The 19,514-nt window shown below is 36.2% G+C and overlaps 2 protein-coding genes across 2 annotated transcripts; one reads left to right on the top strand and one right to left on the bottom strand.

Moving 5' to 3' along the window:
* The first annotated feature begins 1,253 nt into the window (after positions 1-1,253).
* LOC132612330 (uncharacterized) lies at positions 1,254-3,562 on the top strand. Its single transcript, XM_060326617.1, has 2 exons — positions 1,254-1,875; positions 2,238-3,562. Exons 1-2 carry the CDS (start codon positions 1,254-1,256, stop codon positions 3,560-3,562), a joined length of 1,947 nt encoding a protein of 648 aa, XP_060182600.1.
* A 9,460-nt stretch (positions 3,563-13,022) lies between these two features.
* On the bottom strand, positions 13,023-13,941 carry LOC132608786 (uncharacterized). The gene is made up of 2 exons (XM_060322530.1): positions 13,526-13,941; positions 13,023-13,425 (listed from the first exon to the last, which is right to left on the bottom strand). The coding sequence occupies exons 1-2, from the start codon at positions 13,797-13,799 to the stop codon at positions 13,241-13,243; spliced, it is 459 nt and encodes a 152-aa protein (XP_060178513.1). The 5' UTR covers positions 13,800-13,941; the 3' UTR covers positions 13,023-13,240.
* Positions 13,942-19,514: the final 5,573 nt, after the last annotated feature.

Raw genomic sequence — 19,514 nt, 5'->3', positions numbered from 1 at the left:
GGCATATTTGAGGGGAAAATAGTGCAATTATTTCTTAGTAGTTTAATGCATAGTTCGTAGGAAAAATGCGATATTTAAAAAAATATTCAGCTGAATTCATTGATCATATCCGGCTATTTTGAGTTTAAGCGGTTAGCTGAGCGGTTATTTAAGTTAATTCTTCAAGGATAATTAAGTCTATATATTGTGTTTCTTGTAAAGGATTCTTTAAAAAATATGTTAACGAAATTAATTAAACCAAAAGGAGGACATTGAGAGGGCAAACTAGTCAGCTTTTAATTGCTTACTTTAATGGTAATAGATTAAAGTAATCGTTAACAAAAATTAAAATGAGGTAAACCTAATATTGTAAACCACGAGAGAAAGTATTATTAAGCAAAACATCTGTGCAATATAATTATCCCTTTTATTTATTGAGCAATCATAGGTGCTAAGTTTTATTAGAGGAAGCAAGACTAGGCAATGCAAGACTGAACTACATACATTAAAAGCGTCAAAATCAAGAAACTCTTTCTTTAGAATTTTTGACCGAAGTAAGCTATTATTTAAGCCATTTCTTCAAAATAATACGTTTTTTTGAAAGTTAATAGAACTAGCATAAACGTATTCCTAAGTAACGTATTAGGTATTATTTTATTCAAAAATTTCAACGGACAAAAAAGTCATGGGTTAACGGCGTTAAAATATAATTCGTTACTGACAGTCACGTATTATGGATAATACGTTACTGACAGTAACGAATTTAGAAATTCCAGGTACAATATGAAATCTAACATTGATTGATCCTAAAGTCGCAACCTCGCAGTTACGACTTAAGCATAAAACATAATTGACAGTAACGTTTCTTCTGAAACTAGGCACACGCAATCGAATCTTGCAGAGAATCCTGCAAATTAGGAATCCTTCTGACTGATTTGACTATAAAACGTTATCTATAGTTACGTTTTACTTGTAAAACCTGACACACAATAACGAAAAAAATGCTAAAGTCCCTCTTCCTCATACTTTTCGAACAAAACCACAGATCATTATAAAATGTAATGTATGAAACGAATGTTCAAATACATTCCAACAATTTTCAGCAAAGCTTCTACTTGTGTGGCCTATTGTTGGAACAACATTCAAAAATTCAACAGGTATGAGTTAATTAAGTCAAATATGTTGTAATATGTTAAAATAAGACTATAGTTTTAATTTATTTTTCTATTATATTAATGATAATAAGTGTCTTATTTTCGTGTGTAGGGGTAAAGATGGCCAATTTTGAACATAATGTGATGGTTGCTTTGTATTGGGGTGGCGAAATAATTACTGAAATGAACGGATTCAGGTATACTGAAGATGCCAAAATGATTGTTAGCATGTTTATTTCAACGAACTATGCTGAATTGGTTGAACTATTGCATGAGAAAATGGGGACAGATAGTGAAAATATGCAAATCGATATTTCTGGAAAATATCCATGCTCATTTCAAGATAACAATACAAGGTTCATTGAGTTTAAAATTGAGAATGACCAGTCCTTGCTACAATTTTTCGCCATACCTCAAAAATTTATGGATAAGATCGATATAAATATTTTGGAGATTTATGTAAAGACCAAGTCAACAAATCAAAATAATGTATTTCAAATGAGTGGTCAACATGGTTATCACATGAATTTGTTGGCTCAAAATTACGGATTTGCTATGGACAGTCAGCCTCATTTTGCAAAATCGATTATTCAACCATCATTCCAGCAATTGCCGATACACAACAATCCAGATTTCTATAATCAATCTCACACCGATGTGTCATCATATAGTGCAACACATGGTTTCCATCAATCATTTGGTGCAGGTCCTATCTGGCATGGTCATCGATCATTTGATGAAGGTTGAAGTAGTCAAAGACATATTAGTAGTAGCCACAGAGAATATGAGGCCAGGAAAAGCAACAAATTATATTTTTTCGATAGCTTGGGTTTATATATCTTCAACAATAAAATTAGTCAAATTATATGTACTCCCAAGAAGATATTTGTACTACCAACTGTTGCACTTTACATATTTTTAATTGTTGCACTATTATTTAGTGCTAGAACAGGTTTATTAGAAACCTTAAAATTGTTGCATTTTTTAACTTTTAAATGTGTTAGTACTCGTATAAATTTCTGCTAACAAAAAAAACTTTCTTATATATCCTACAATCTTACTACAATTTATTAATGTGATTCCTTCCTTTTTTCCACAGAGAAGCTAAGGCCAGCGTTGATTTGTATAATGATGGAAATGCTGAAATTATCTCTGAAAGTTCAGAGGATGACGATCCTTCAGGAGATGATGAAGAGAGTGAAATAGAAAGTCAACCTGATGAAGATATCGGTGATATTGGAGATTTACTTCAAAATAATATTGGTGTAAATCCTCATAATCAATTTGGTCATGGTGTGTCCGAAACTCCATGTCATGATATACCCTACTTTGCGACATTGGAGAACGAGGAAGATATTTTTATCTCTACACGAGAATCTGAGATGGGATGTTGTTCCGTTTGGTCCGAGGATACCAAAAAAGACTTGGAAAAAAATATGTATTTTAGCAGCAAAGCAGAGTTGAAACGGGCCCTGACGATTTGGAGTTTGCGCAAAAATAAAGAGTTCGAGATGGTAACGTCAAACAAAAGTCTATGGGTTGTGAGATGCAGGTTTTATAATTTATTAGGTTGTCTATGTTTTCTTCGAGGCCGAAAGGTTGGATATAACCTTTGGAAGATAGGAAAGTATGTTGATAATCATAGGTATGAGACTGAAGGGCTTACGGCAGGTCATGCCAACCTAGATACCAATTTGATTGCATCCTTGTTTCTAAACAAAATTCGAGAAAATCCCAAGTTGTTAGTAGTAGATGTCAGGACTCAGGTTCACGAGAAATTTAGTCAGCAAGTCACATACAGGAAAGTGTGGCTTGGGCGTCAACGCGCATTTGAATTGGTGTATGGTGACTTTAAAAAATCATTTAGTGAGCATCCTAAATATTTTGCAGCTTTTCAGCACTTTAATCATGGAACAGCTGTGGAATGGACACACGCAGAGTCTACGAGTTCACTAGAGGTAAAAACTTTCAAGTTTGTATTTTGGGCTTTCAAGCCGTGCATTGATGGATTCCAAGCGTGTCGCCCGATTATTTTAGTAGATGGAACTCATATGTATGGAAAATATGACATCAAATTATTAATTGTTGTTGGAATTGATGGAAATGATAACATTCTTCCACTAGCATTTGCTATTGTTGACAGGGAGTCGAAAGAGGCATGGAAATGGTTTTTTAGGATTCTGAGCGCACATGTGATAAAGGATAGAGAAGATATATGTGTGATCTCTGATAGGGCAAAAGGAACCTTGGCTAGTTTGTCGGAGTTGCGACGATATCAGGAGCCTCGGGCCTTCCATCGATTTTTCCTAAGGCATCTTAAGAGCAACTTTCAATCTCGATTTCCAAACAAGGACCTCAGTAAACTGACGTGGAAGGCTGCTACAACCCATCAAATAAGAAAGTTTGAAGCCTTTGATGTGGGAAATTAAGGGAGATAATATTGAAGCATATCAATACCTCATGGAAATTCCCCTGGACAAATGGACAGTTAGCCATGATGATGGAAAAAGGTGGGGAGTGTTGACAACAAATCTTAAAGCACTTAGTTTAAAGGATTCAGGACACATGGCCGTAAGGTGTCAAAGGATTACGATTTTCACCAGAACATAGTAATGTGCATGGAAATTTTTCTACTTCATTTAATGATCTACTTAGTTCAAGATTTATTCAATAAGTAGTCAATGATTTAGAATGTATTCACTAGCTAATGGTTCAAGTCCAAAAGACACCATTATTGATGCATATTACTAGATTAATGTCTCAAAAATATTTTCAAAATTTCTTGAAACAAGTGGGGGATTGTTAAGTTAGTGTTTTAATTAATTTTGAAACATTTCATCTGATAAAAGTTTTCAAACTAAATGAATGTGAATTTGAAGATACATTCTTCATTTAGTATTTTACGTTTTAAGTTCTTGAAAGTTACATGAAAGTTGCATGTATTTTAAGAAAAATTCATGAACCTATTTTAAATCCTATTTAATGAAAACTTTTATGTTATGTAATTTTTATCCTATAAATATTGTTTCATTCTTTTGGAAAAGGTAAGCACTTGAAGAAAATAATTTCCCCTTAAAACTTTAGAGAGACATTGATCAAAAGGTGAAATCACCAATTCAAGAATAGAAGAGCAAATTTCTTGAATGTTACTTGTTGTGACTTAGTTGAATCCTGAAGATAGAGTTGTTATTTATTCTTCCGTTTGCTCGTGGGAGAGACTCCAACTATCTTCAAGAAACGTCTTAACGTGCCTCTAAGCCAAGCAAGTTTATTTTGGATTTTTTTTTTGTAACTAACGTTTGTATTAATCACCAGTAAAGATTTACAAACCAATAGCAAGTTAATACTCACTCGCTAATTTCTCATCTTAACAACTCCCCCGATCCTATTGGACTGCTACTATGTAAAGATAAACTGTTGAAGTACAGGTGCAGTTCTTGGACTAGCTTTTACACTGCACATAAAGGCAATTTCCCGAGCAACTGACTCCCAATTCTTGATTTTTTTCTCAAAGATCCGCTTGTTTCTTTATAGCCACACCGCATACACGAACTCAACATAAATCAATCTGAAGATCTGGGCACCTACTGACTTACCTTTCCCTTTCCACATGATCTGTCCAGCATGCTCCTCCCAAGTTGTACTAGTAAAATTTTGGGTTCGAGACCACAGTAGTAGTTTCCTCCATATGGCAGTGGAGTAGTCACAGTCCTTAAATAAATGATCTCTTGTCTCCATTTGATTCTGGCAAAAGATACAGTCTACATTCACATCGATACCCCAATTCTGTAATCTATCAGTAGTAAGCAGTCTATCTTGTAGTTGCAACTACATAGTGAATATGTCGTTAGGCCGGGCTGAGTTGTTGAACATCAAGCATTTCCATGGAGGTCTCGGCTGAGACCCAATTAGTTGTAGGTAAACGATCTTGCTAAGTGACTTACCAAGATTCGGCCTATGTTGGATATGCTCAGTTATGGCTCTTGCTTCCAAAACCTTTCTCACCATCCAGCAGGCTTGCTGTGGTGTAGCTGCCTCATGGAATTGTTGCCCCTTAATGTAATAAGCGTGGATCCATCGGATCCATAGCTTATCTTGTTTGTGCTCCAGGTCCCAACAAGTTTTGGCTATAGCAGCTTTGTTCCACAGCTGTAGATTGATCAAGTTGAGGCCACCAGCTGATTTCGGGGTACACACCCTCTTCCACGACACAAGAGCTTTCCTAGTGATGGTGTTTGTCCCCGACCAAACATAACTTCGGCAATATGACTCAATAGCTTTAAGTACATTGCTTGGAATGATAAATATTTGAGCCCAATAAGCTTGGATGCCAAAAATAACCGCTTGCACCAGTTGTATCTACCAGCGTAGGATAGTTTTTTTGCAGTCCAAGAAGAGATTTTTGCAGTTATTTTCTCAATTAATGGCAGCCACTGGACCATAGTTAGTTTCTTGGTGGACAAAGGCACCCCTAGATATTTAAAAGGGAGATTACCATACGAGTAGCCAAGAAGAGATAGTATATTGTTTTGGACAGCTAGGGGAGTTCCAAAAAAATACACTGAGCTTTTCCCTTAGTTTGCTTGTAGACCCGCCTGGGAGAAGGATTGAAAGCATTGCTAAATTGCTACAACAGAGGGAACATCAGCCTTGACAAACAATAGAAGGTCATCCGCAAGACTTAGATGGGTGATCCCAAGTTTCGAACACCTAGGATGAAATTTGAATAGCCGGCAGTGCTTAAGGTCATTCAGATGTCGACTTAGATATTCCATAGCGATTGCAAATAAATAGGGCGACATGGGGTCACCTTGCCTAAGGCCTCGAGCCGCATCGAATGGTTCCGAAGGTTCTCCATTGACTATAATAGTGTAATTTACTGTCCTTACACACTCCATCACCCACCCGAGAAATTTATTTGGAAATTGTAGCTCCCTAAGAACTTGCTCAAGATACACCCATTCGATTGAGTCATAGGATTTTTGTAAGTCTATTTTGATGACACATCTAGGGGATGTATGTTTTCTAGTATAAGCTCTTACAAGTTCATGAGAGAGGATGATGTTGTCTGAAATCTTCCGACCGGGAATGAAACCAGCTTGAGCTTCACAGATAAGATCTGTCGTAAAGGGCTGTAGCGGAGCAACAAGAATTTTTCCAATGATCTTATAGAGAATGGTACAACAAGCAATCGGTCTGAACTCTCTAACAGTAGCTGGCTTTGCTGTTTTAGGAACCAGCGTGATCGAAGTGCAGTTTATTGCTCTATACAGCTTACCTGTGGAGAAGAAAGTTTTTATAGCAGCGAGGACGTCTTCTTTAAATATAGGCCAAGTTTTTTTGAAAAACAGAGCATTGTAGCCGTCAATACCAGGTGACTTATCGTATCCAATAGCTTGCAACCCCTGGGCAATTTCAGAGTCAGTTACCTCTTTACATAGGTGCAGCTGCTGTTCATGGGTTAGCACCAGACCCTTCCTCATTATCGCTTTGTTGACCGCTGGCAGTGAATGTGCTTATGTGCTCATTAATTCTTTGTAGAAGGTGAGAATTTTTTTTTATATCTCTGCAGGTTCCGTAAGTTTGGCTCCAATGAGGGAAGTAAGGTCAGTGATTTTGTGACGATCCCCTTTAGGTCCCACTACTCAAGGTATTGTCTATGCTAGGGTACTGCCAGTCCGCACAGGGGCTTGCCCCATTATCCCTCTTCACGCTGCAGCGCTACGGGGTATCGAACCCGGAACCTCTGGCTCCTTTACATTCCCCAAAGGGAATCGCCTCTTACCAATTGAGCTGTACCCTGGCATAGACAATAGCTTGAGTAGTGGGTCCCCAGAGGGGGTCGTCACAAAAAAAGGCGCCTTTTTTGTGACGATCCCCTTTGGGTCCCACTACTCAAGGTATTGTCTATGCCAGGGTACAGCCCGTCCGCCCAAGGCCTTCGCCCCAACCCTCATCACGCTGCAGCGCTACGGGGGGTCGAACGCGGAACCTCTGGCTCCTTTACATTCCCCAAAGGGAATCGCCTCTTACCAATTGAGCTGCGTTGGGGAGAAGGCCTTGGGCGGACGGGCTGTACCCTGGCATAGACAATACCTTGAGTAGTGGGACCCAAAGGGGATCGTCACAGATTTGCTTTCTCTGAGATCTCTCCTTAATCATTGCATGGAAGTACTTAGTGTTGCCATCACCAAGTTGTATCAATTTAGCTCGTGCCTTTTGTTTAAGTGCACTCTCTTCAAGCAGCGACCATTTCTCTAGGTTCTGGATGCCATCTTTTTCCCTTTGCAGGAGTGTATCAGTAGCATTAGCAACAATACAGGCCTGTATCTTATGTAGCTCCTGCCTAGCCTTAGCAATTTTCAGCCCAATCCCCAAAAATTCTTCAGTGTTAAGTTTCTTCAAAGCAGGCCTGAGAGCTTTTAATTTCAACCATATGTTCTTCATGGCAGAGGAGTCGAGTTGCTGCTGCCAGACCATATCCACAATTTCCAAGAATCTACTATGCTCAGCCCAAATATTAAAGAATCTAAAAGGAGTTTTAACTGCCATGGATATATCTTCTAGTTTCAAGAGCATTGGTGCATGGTCTGAGATGTTGGGTAGATCATATTCCAATATTGCATGGCCCCAATGCATCATCCAATCATGATTACCAAATACCCTATCTATTCGGCTTAGGATTCTATTCGACCCCAACTCCTTATTGCACCAAGTATAATAGTCGCCTTGCCACTTGAGTTCGTTCAGCTGAAGCTGTTGCATACAATCATTGAAGTCCTTAACCTCGGCATAGCTTACTGGATTACCATAAAGTCGGTCGTCAGGAAGTAAGACTGAGTTGAAATCTCCACCTATAAGCCACGGATTAGAGATGCTTTGTGCAATGTCCATCAGCCCAGCCCAGAGAGTTTTCCTTTGTTCCAAAGTATTAAGGCCATATATTACTGTGACTACACATTCAAAAGACTCATTTAACTTCTTCACCTCACAATGTATATATTGAGTGTCACTTTTGAGAGTAGTAACTGTGAAGTCCCGCTGATTCCATAATATCCAAATCCTGCCATTTTGTGCAGTGGAGTAGTTGTTGATCAAGCCCCATCCTGGTGCCACATTAGAACTAATAAAAGCAGATTTGTGTTCTTTAACCCTGGTCTCTACAATACCCGCAAAGTTGATATGCTTATTCTTGAGGTACTGTTTAAGCTCTTTCTGCTTATACCTCTTATTCACCCCCCGTATATTCCAGAATAACCACTTCATTGGACAATAGTAGTTCCTCCTCCTCTATCCACAGGAAGAGAACCTCTTTATTTAGGCGATTGTGCAGACCCACGATTACCACTCTCCTGTACTGTAGTGAGGGCAGGAAAATTCGCATGATTGAGTTCAGGGCTCCTAACTACAACTTTCCCTGTTTCAGTTTGCAATGGGCCCTAAGGATTAACCTGCACAGTCCCTTGAGCTGCCTGATCAGTCGTCGCTATGGTACCCATTGAGGAACATGGCTGATCAATCATCGCTGCTGTAGTCACTGACCCTTTGCACTGCCACTCTTGCATTGTCTTCTTTGCACCTCTTCTCCTCCTAGGCTTATCCTGCCCTTTTCAGGAGCTCGCTTATCTGGGTCTTTTGGTGCTGGGCAGGTGTGGCCTATCACAAGACATTTTTGGCAATGCGTAGGCTTCCAATCATAAGTGACATATTGTTCAAAGGTACTACCACCAGGGCCTTGCACAATAACCATACTGGGTAATTTTTTTGTAATGTCTACCTCAATTAGCATTCTCGCAAAGGAGATTCGTGTTTTCTTAGTAGTACATTCGTCAGCAAACAACGGGATTCTAACAAGACTAGCAATTCGACTCAATGTCTTGGTACCCCAAAAGCTCATTGGCAGGTTAGGGAACTTAACCCACAGAGGCATCTCAGTAGGAAATTCCTTGGAGAAGTCGAAATCAGGAGTCCATGGCTTTAGAATGATCGGCCTGCTATTATATGTATAAGGTCCTCCATAGAAGATTTCCTGCATATCCTCTAACTCTTGAAATTTGATGACATAGTAGCCCTCTTCATGGAGATTAAGGCCAGGTTCAGGGACACTACCCCAGTTCTGTCTAACAAATCTGAGCAAAGCATTGTACCCCGGCACAACTCCAATAAAATAAGCGATAAGAGCACATCTCCATTTAACTTCTTCTTCTTTAACCTCATCTTCCTCTAACTGGGCAACAGGTTGCCCATTAATGATAGTTGGGGGGATATAAGCAAGAGCCATGCCATTTTCCGATGATCTATTTCCTTTGAATAAATTGGTCCATGGGTTGGTTGTACCCCCAACTTCCGACATCGGAATCCCACGCTCAACCCTGGTAGGAATTGGTACTGTTACCTCACAAGAACCACCAATCTCACCATTTGTCTTTGGCGCCGTCATTGTTGAGTTAGGGTTTGGAGCCGGTGGAGTTGCATCCTTGTCCCCACGGGTTAGGGGAAAGGTTTTTGGAGTAGACGCCATGGCGACTCCAGGAGGAGTCTCGTCGATCTCCTTTCCAGCCTCCGTCGCATTTTTCGCCGGCACCGGAGATCCTTCCATCGCGACTTGTGTACCCAGTTTCTGTTGCAATGTAGCTCCCACAGAGCTTCCAAAAGCGACGATCATTTCTTTCCGTGGTCGGCCTCGCCCTCTGCCACCTGCCTTTGCCATGGTGACCACCTCGGCGCACGTTAACCAACGTGAGCTGAGAGCATGGGCAAGAGAGAGAAACTGATCACCTTTTTTCATTTTGGATTTCTTTTATTATTATCATTCTTGTTCTAACAAGAAACACCCATGTGCCAAATACTTGGCTGACGTTCTAGCTTGGAGTCAAATAATGCAAAGATTTTTAAGGTTTCCCATTTAATATCTCGTACTGGCATCGGTGCCTGGATAGCGAAGGCAAAGCTGAGATACACCAAAAGATGAGTCTTCCTTTTTAATTTTCCTTTTGAATTATTTCTCAGTTTTTGTTTTATGCAAATGAACTAGTAATACTTTTCGTATTTAATTTAGTACCAATTATTGATGTTAGACATGAGACGAGACGTAAATATACATTCATGTGCAACTTTATGGCAATTATGACTTTTTAGGAGGAAATGACCTTTTATGCACAGCATAAAAATAATGTCCTTATAAAAATCTCAATTCTTATGAAAAGGATTATAAAATTAAAAAAAAAAATTACAATGGACTGCAAATTCAAATCTTTCGAATTTTAGTTTAGATACTCATATTTTTCTGAGTTTTGCTCCTATGTGGAGTATATAGATATTATAAGAATTTTTTTTTTTTTTTTTAAATTCCTAACAAGATGTAACGTGACGGTTAGGAGTCAATTAAGAGTCCGTAATGGAAAAATTGAGGGATAAAAATGTTTATTGTTCAAAGTTGAGGGAGAAGTTTGATTTTTTAAAAGGTTGAGGGGCATAAATTATTTTCACCCTGCCCGTAAAACTACTGATGGTATAGTTAATCATAATGTCATAGAAGTGGAGTTGAGATTCTTAAGTTTATATGTTCTGAATTCATAGTTCATTTTAGTTATTGAGTTCACAATTAAATATTTATATATACTTAATTTAATGAATTTTCTAATACAAATACAAAATAAACAAACAGTTTTTGAAAGGTTGGTCAACAATGACACTTTCACGAAGGACTTAGAAACTTAATTTGTTATTACTACACACCAAAATTCTAATTATAATCCATGCATATTACGGGCGAAGAAATCCATGCAAATTGGAGCATGTTCTTTTACAGAAAAATGTCTTGAAAATGCCGAATAGCCTCATAAATATATGTACCCGCACCGATTTGACATTTTGCCTCCTTAACTTCAATAAATTTCATCCAGACACTTGAATTGATTTCATTTATTATGATACGGGGTAATTTTGTCATTTCAGCTTGATCATATTAACGAGTGGATGCAAATATCATGGGGATCTTTACACAAATAGCCAACTGGATTCATTATACTTTTCTAGTTGGTATACACTGATTATACACTATTATACATCTATTACAATTTTTAATTAAAGTGATCGGTCAAAATGACGGCTACTTAAGTTGATTCATCAGTATTTTTTGATACACACTAGTCATTGACTTTCTCCTTTTCCTCCTTTTAAATGAGATGATCACGCAAATTTAATACTATCTTTCTCCATGTACGCAGTGACCTCAGTCCCGTAGCTTACAAGTTTTTTTTGTCTCAGTAAAATAAAGTTCAGTTTTGTGAACATAGCCAAATTCTTCAAGGTCTTCTTTAAGAGGAAGTATCCCTTTAGGAAATCCCAAATCTTTCAAGAGCACTATAGTACGGCGGTAGCATTCTTCAGCTCCATATGCAGTTTCTGGTAAAGAACAGTCTTCTTCAAATGATTTTTGCAGATCACTAGCCATAATATTAATTTTGCAGATGAATATTCAGATAGGAAAACAAAATATACATGTATTGTATGATGCTTCACCTGCAATTGAGGCTTAATTATGGTATGGAGTTTAAATAAATAGAGTAGCCAGAAAGGAGAAAGTGTATGGTCCAGCCCATGAAAAAATCATGTGCCAAATTACTTGGCTGACATTTTTACATAGAGCCAAAGAATGCAAAGATATGGAGGAGATTAAAATTGCTACCTTGGAGCCCACTCAGTTGTAAATATACCAACACGTACAGAAACAGTGACCAGCATTACCGACAATGCGAAAAAGAAAATGGTGCGTGAGGAAAAAATAGAGAGTGCTAGCGGTGCGGTATCATAGTAAGGTGAAAAAATTAGATCGAAAGAAAGTGAATATATAGTGGTCTCTTAGAGTATTTAATTAATCGGGATTAATAATAATTCTTACTACAATGGATAATGGATTGTTTTGTTCCTTTTGGCCTATAATTCCTTATTAACAGGATTTATCACAGTAAGTGTCCTTGTTACTTTTTTTATTATCGTTGATTACTCCATCTTAGTGTTTCAATTTATTGTTGTTTATACTGTGAATATTTTTTTGTGTGCTCATTTTTTTCAAGAATTGATATCAAAGCACATGTTCTGTTCATTAGTTCTCTGTGCAGGGTCGCTAGTACTATATAGCTATATACTCCGTGAAAAAACATCAAAAATAAAGTCCGTGGTAGCAAAATTTAATGATGATAGCGGTTTCTCCACATGATAAAAAGAACGAAGAATTTGTTCATCCAACAAGGGTTACACAAGGCAATGAAGCTTATGGTGTAATTATTAACAAAATTAAATAACCAGAAATGAGGGCAAAGTTTTGATTTCCCATTTGGTATCTGGTAATCGCATTGGTATTCCGACTAATTCAAATTCGCACGGTCGTTAAAGAAGGAGCAAAATATATATGTATACTGCAAAATATATATGTATAGTCCAAAAGGGGAGGTCCTTTGAAGCTAGTTGAATTAATTGAACGCAATATTTGAACTAGTTGAGTTGTTCTGGAAGTTACTAATTAAAATGTGAGATATACAATCTGTATCTATAGCAAATTTGGAGGGTTGGTCATTTTCATGAACGACTTAATTAAGAGACTTAATTTGTACTCACTACAGTCTACATGGCAAAAATTGTAATAATCCATGCATATTATGCTCTTTTTAAAAATTTCTTTTATATTATTTTTTAAAGACCTGAATAGCGTTATAGAAACTCGTACTAACCCTGATTTGACAGCCCGTCTCCTCAACTCCACCGGATTTCATCCAGACACCTAAACCTGATTTCATTTATATATTACTATACGGGTTGATCTTGCAATTTTCAGCTTGATCATATTAACAAGTGCAAATATCATGGGATCTTTATACAGCTATATAATACACATATCATACATAGAAATGATTAGGGAATGAGCAATTAATATTAAAGATAATTTTTTTTTCCACTTGATATGCTAAAATTTATTTTTAATTTATTGAACAAGTAAAAATGAACGGAAGAAATACATATATTATAGATCCATCTACACTTTTTAATTTAAGCAGTTGAATAGACGAATATTAAAGTAATCCTTCAATAAGGAGGTGGATGGTATGCTACTCATTGGCTTTCTCCTTTTCCTCATCAGTCATAAAAGCAGTAACGGGATAAGACTTCCCAATTCCCACAGGAGCCTTGAAATAAATCTTCTTTCTATCAGGATCTTGAATGCTCATCTCAACAGCTGGCACCCAAAATATCAGTTCTTTACCCTTAACACCGGTTATTTTTTTCATCCTACCTGTAGAGATCATATAACATAGCAGTAATTAAATAATTAAAATTATTTATAACAATTTAAATTTTTAGATGAGACGATCACACAACTTCATCAACACTACCTTTCTCCACGTACGCAGTGACCTCAGTTCCATAGCTCACAAGCATTTTCGTCGTAGTAAAATAATGCTCGTAGGGCGCCTTTTGTTTCATCCATGCGAATCCAGTTTTGCAAACATAGCCAAATTCTTCAAGGTCTTTAAGTGGAAGCACCCCTTTGGGAAATCCCAAGTCTTGCAATAGCTTTACAATACGGCGGTAGCATTCTTCAGCTCCATACGCAATTTCTGCTCCTTCACGTTCTTCTTCAATTGATTTTTGCATATCACTAGCCATAATTTTATTTCTTGCAGATGATTCATGTAGGAAAAATAAATAAATATATATATATATATATAGGCTTCAAATAAATAGAGTAGCTAGAAATTAAAGGAGAACGTGTATGGGGCGATGTGATATGAAAAACCATATGCCAAATTACTTGGCTGACACTCTTACTTAGAGTCAAATAAATAATGCAAAGATATATGGAGGAGATTGAAATTGCTAACGTAGCACACTTAGGGCCTGTTTGGATGTGCTTACGCCTATAAGCTGTTTGCAGCTTATAAGCTAAAAAAATAAGTTGGGGTAGTCTAACTTATTTTTTTTGGCTTATAAGCTACTTTAGATAAGTTAAGTCAAATGGGCCCAATTATTTTTTTTGAGCTTATTTTAAGCACAAAATGACTTTAAGCTGGTCAGCCAAACACTCAAAAAAACTGAAAATAGCTTATAAGCAACTTATAAGTCAATCCAAACGGGCTCTTAGAGCCCACAACTAGAGCTCTTCATCAATTGTAAAATATACCAAACAGAGAGCAAAAGCAATGACAAGCATTAGTACCGACAGTGTGAGAAACAAAACTCTGTCAAAAATAAAATAAAAAAAATAAAATAGAGAGCTTTAACGATATTATAGAGAGGTAAAAAAAAAATAGAAAAAAGAGTGTAGTGATTTGTTTGAGTATTTTACTCGGGACTACTGGTATAATTTTTTTTATTATAGTGGATTACTTTAATATTAGAGCACATGTTCTGCTCCTTTGCAGAAATACTATCCACGATCGGTAGTAATCTCGGTGTAAAAGATATCGAAAATAAATTACGAGTTCTCAAAATGGCATAGAAGAATAAACTTACGGCATATGCAAGTCAATGAAGCTTATGGTGTAATTATTAACAAAAATAAATTAACCAAAAATGAGGTAAAGATTTTTCTTTTGATTTCTCATATGATATCTATACTCGTATTGGTGCTCCGACTAATTCAAGTGCGCACCGCATAAAATTCGTTAAAGTAGGAGCAAAATATATCCTTATATTGCAAGTTTAGCAGAAAAAAGCACTGGTTGAAGGAGTTATTAACTTATTATTGTGCCAAACGCAAGAATATTGTGCCAAAAGCTAGTTGTAGTCTAAAAGAAAAGTGCTAGTTGAATTAATTGATTGAACGCAATGTATGAACTAGTTGAGTTGTCCTTTGTACGTTACTAACTATAAAATGCGAGATATAAAATTTATCGTTGGAATTGTCTTTTCTTAATTGACATACTTAATTATCATAGGCAGCACATTTTTTTTTTTGTGAAATCTACCTATGATCGTATCAGATAATTAGGGTAGTTTTAAGTTTATAAAAATAAATTGAAAAATACTAAACCTTACCTAATAAGTTTTAATGTATGAATTATATTTTATAATTCTATTTCTTTGGCTTTTGTCAAAATATCAGCAGACCAATGTGCCCATCTATTAGTTCGAGCTTCGGGTTCTATGTCTGATGCTATGGATTAAATATTAATTCCTGATGTACTCAATTTTAATTTAATTAATAATTGATCAGGATGGCTTTTTCAAAAAAAAAAAATAATAATAATAATAAAAAAAAAATATATATATATGCAGTTTAAAAATAGTAAAACAACAATTTTTTTTGCCTTACATGGGTTGACGAAAACGGCAAAAGCCAATAGGTAATTACTAATACTCAAAGTTCCAACTCTCAAGCTTATTCCGTTGCACCTACTGAAATCTAATTTTTGTGATTTTGAGAAGCATGTCATAAGGTATTGGCTATTTTTTCTTCTGTATCATAACTCAATTCATGTGTGACATTCTTGATTACTATCTTTCGGTTCGTGATATTTAAACTTTTGGTTTTTGCTTAATTTGTTTACAATAATGTGTGGAATAATGAGATAAATCTCTATTCTGAATGTGTTTCATTTTTTAAAATGAACTTATATCACTAGACGGTATGTCTAGCGGCTTTTCTTATTAATAATTAAATTTCATCCTCAATACAGAGAAGTACAAGCAAAGGGAATTAAACCTCACCTTACCAGTCGTATAACAAACCTCTGGATCTTCTAATTAACAAGCGTTCAAAATAAAGAGTTAGAGAGACTAGATATTCTTTGGTCATTACAATTTACATAGTTTATGTTTTCAGTTTACATATGCATAACTTAAAAGAAAACAACAAGCTCAATAAAAAAATAAAAAATAGGAGAAGAGAACTGATTGTTTCCAGAGAAGAAAATAGTCGGAGATACTTTATTGAATTTAGTTAACGGGTATAAAGACTTACAAATATTATTGGACTCAGTCTCACTAAACTACTAACAAGATTCCACTAAATAAATTCCCCTAAACTTTACGAAAAGATATCCACAACTCTAGAAACTAGGAAAAATATCAGGAACTAAAAGTAACAAACTAAGTGATGGAAATCAGGCATACGCAGCGGAAGCAAATAGCTAGAATCGAACTTGCATGTAATATAGGTTTTTATTTTCCACCAAGAAATAATATTCCATTTAATTCTTTATTATTCGGGCACAACAGGAACCACATAATTTAATTAACGAGGCTTCCTATTATGGAATTAATTCGAAATATCTGAATTAATCCTACCATAATAAATTACGAATTATTCCACTAAAAATTCGTAACTGCACTCCTCAGTTCAATTTCGAAATCTTTCATTAAATCTTATTTAATTCCCCATGTTAAGATTACAGATACCAATCAATTAAATTAAATTACTGACAATTTAATTCATCGACTAATTGAATCCTTTATATTTCCACTTAACTTATATCATGTGACAGATACAAAATCCACCTGCAGGGTTTTCACATGAGACTTATAAGCATCTATAAAGGGGTATCATCAATCTCAAAGTCGAGACATGAATTCTATCAACTAATTATTATTTCACAAATGTAATTTGTCATTATCCAATTTACCAGGAATACATAGACCCGCAATTGAGTCGTACCTTTTAATAAATCGAAATAATGAACAAATCACATTGATCATAATAATTACATCAATATTAAGAGTATAAGTAGATTTAATGAACTAGAGAATTTGTTTTATATATTCAGTACAAAAACACTTATCTCTACTTGATCCGTTCAATACATACAAAATGTACTAGCACAAGAAGACGGAACTATACCTTTCCCATAATGAAGATACATTATATTAATCTTGTGCTACAATCATACCGATGGCTTTGTCTAAATTCCATCTTAGATTGTGAACATAAACTTTATACTTATAAGAACCGATGATTTAATCTTCCGTTATAAGCTAAACTCTATACACTAAGTCATCTACTATATAAGTAAAGGATACACATACCAATACATGATCTATTTAACTATTTATTAAAAATTGAATAAATAATTATTGTATAATAAATACTATATCCATACACATGGTTAATAGCATATATCCCAACAATCTTCCACTTAGACTTTTAACCACGACAATTGATAGAACATACCATATCTAAACGCATGGTTAATGGTATATACCCAACACTAACAAGTGAAAGCTAAAAAATAGCTATGCTGAAGACTTTGTCCACGTTAACATGTGACTGATATTGTACAGATCTCATATTGAATTCACAGTGAAAATTTCACAATTCATCTCTTCTAAATAGCTAGTATTTCTATAAAACCATCTGTTCATGACTACTCCCAATCAATCGGTATCCAATTTGCTTTAGGATAATAATAATCCTATTTGGTCTAGTTGTTACACCTTGAGAATTTCCGCGTCGATTACGTCGTAAGCAAACTAATGTAAGTCCAGAGAGACTATGATATCCCTATCAGGTTAAAGAAAGATTTTTAACAATCATTAAGCATGTACCCTAAAGGTTTCGAGGCTAAGATAATCGAAGAAAGTACTTTTCGTGAAAGTTCGTTGACTGGGCAGAGATACGGCCCAACATACGGACCGTCTATCATGTCAGAGAGGCGTAAAATAACATCAGAGAGTTGTGCAGAATTTTGGCCAACATACGGTCAGACATACGGACCGTAAATATGACATACGAACCGTATGTCCACCGTAAGTTCTTGTCGGTGGAAAAAGTTCCAAGTTACATATATTTGGCCCACTTCATTTTTTTCCCCATTTTTCTTCACCAACAGACCCCAACACTCCCAAAAACCCTCTCCACACCTCTAGAGCCTTCTCCACACCCCATTTACATAAATCCAAGGCAAATCAAAGATCAACATCATTAATCCAAGGAAATCAAGTGCAGGGAAGCTCTTTAGGATTGCTAGAAGTCAAGAATTTCTTTGAAAGTGGAGCTAAGGTTTTCTTCAAATGAAGCATTTCCATTTAAAACCCATCTCTACACAATCAAAGGTGAGTTTAATATTCATTTCATGTTATTTAGAATATTGAAGGGTTGAAAGACTTGGATTATGGAAAAAGGTAGAAAATGGGTTACCAATATAAGAATAGTAGTATTCTTGAATAGTAGTTGACATGAATCATGATTCTTGAGGTATTATGAGTGAAATCTTGTTATAAATGATACAAATGATGTTAAGGAGGTATCATATGAGAACAAATACGATGTTATGCCATAACTATGGTCATGAATCATTTTGGTAAGGATATTGTGGAAATTGGATAATGTCGAATTTGACAAAGTTATTGATTATGATATTATGAATGTTATTATTGATGTTGAGAGTTGTTATAGCATATGGAGGAAGTTGTAGAAACAAAGGATATGCTGCCCAATTTTCGTTAGCTTTAGCTTAAGCCTAAGTATGTTCCAATTATCTAATCTTAGTACGAATTCTCTTGAAGGTAGAATCGTGAACCTTGGAGAAAAGCGTTTAATTGATAAAGTTGGAGAGACATAAAGGTAAGTGAGGCTAGTCCCTTCTTTTTCTAAGGCATGATTCCTATAATATGATCTCCTTTATCTTTTTATGACTTTCTTATATTCCAGAAACTATGAGTCAACGATTATTAAGAGCTTTTCATGAAACAAAGATAAGAGATGCGTTGTGAATATGAAGATGATGATGATGAGTCTAAAACTAGAGATTCTAAAGCTTATGATACGATAGCCTTACGAAGCTAATGATCCTTATATAATTCCTTGATGTTGCTTATTGTTGTTGTACTCACCTTATAATGCTAGTTCCTCCAAGGTGAGGCATGATGATCATGACTACTCCATAATAGAAATCGGGGGTTCTCGACCTTATGTCACCCTGATAGATTTGTAGCATTTAATTGATTTTAATGCATGCTTCCTGTTAAGTATATGATGATCAGGTTACACCGTGCCTAGAGGGCCGGACATGTCACCGCGAAGGCGGGCTGCATACGATTATACCGTGCCTAGAGGGCCGGACATGTCACCGCGAAGGCGCGCTGCATATGATTACACCGTGCCTAGATGGCCGGACATGACACCACTAGTGGGCGGCGTGCGATGGTTAACCAGACGCGGGTTAACGATGATGGTATATGTGATATGTATGCATGTGTTTTCTCTTAAAGGTTAAGCAGGTTATATCTTCACCTCATGTTTCAAGATTTCTTTATTATGTTAGTATTATTCATGCCTTACATACTCAGTACAATGTTCGTACTGACGTATTTTCTTTTTGGACGCTGTGTTCATGCCCACAGGTAGACAGGTAGGTGACCCACATTCATAGGAGCTGATCAACA

Source organism: Lycium barbarum, chromosome 9 (assembly GCF_019175385.1).
Source record: "Lycium barbarum isolate Lr01 chromosome 9, ASM1917538v2, whole genome shotgun sequence".
In the NCBI taxonomy this organism is placed as follows: domain Eukaryota; kingdom Viridiplantae; phylum Streptophyta; class Magnoliopsida; order Solanales; family Solanaceae; genus Lycium; species Lycium barbarum.
The sequence above is the reverse complement of the archived record's forward strand: the minus strand, read 5'-3'. Positions and strand labels throughout refer to the sequence as shown.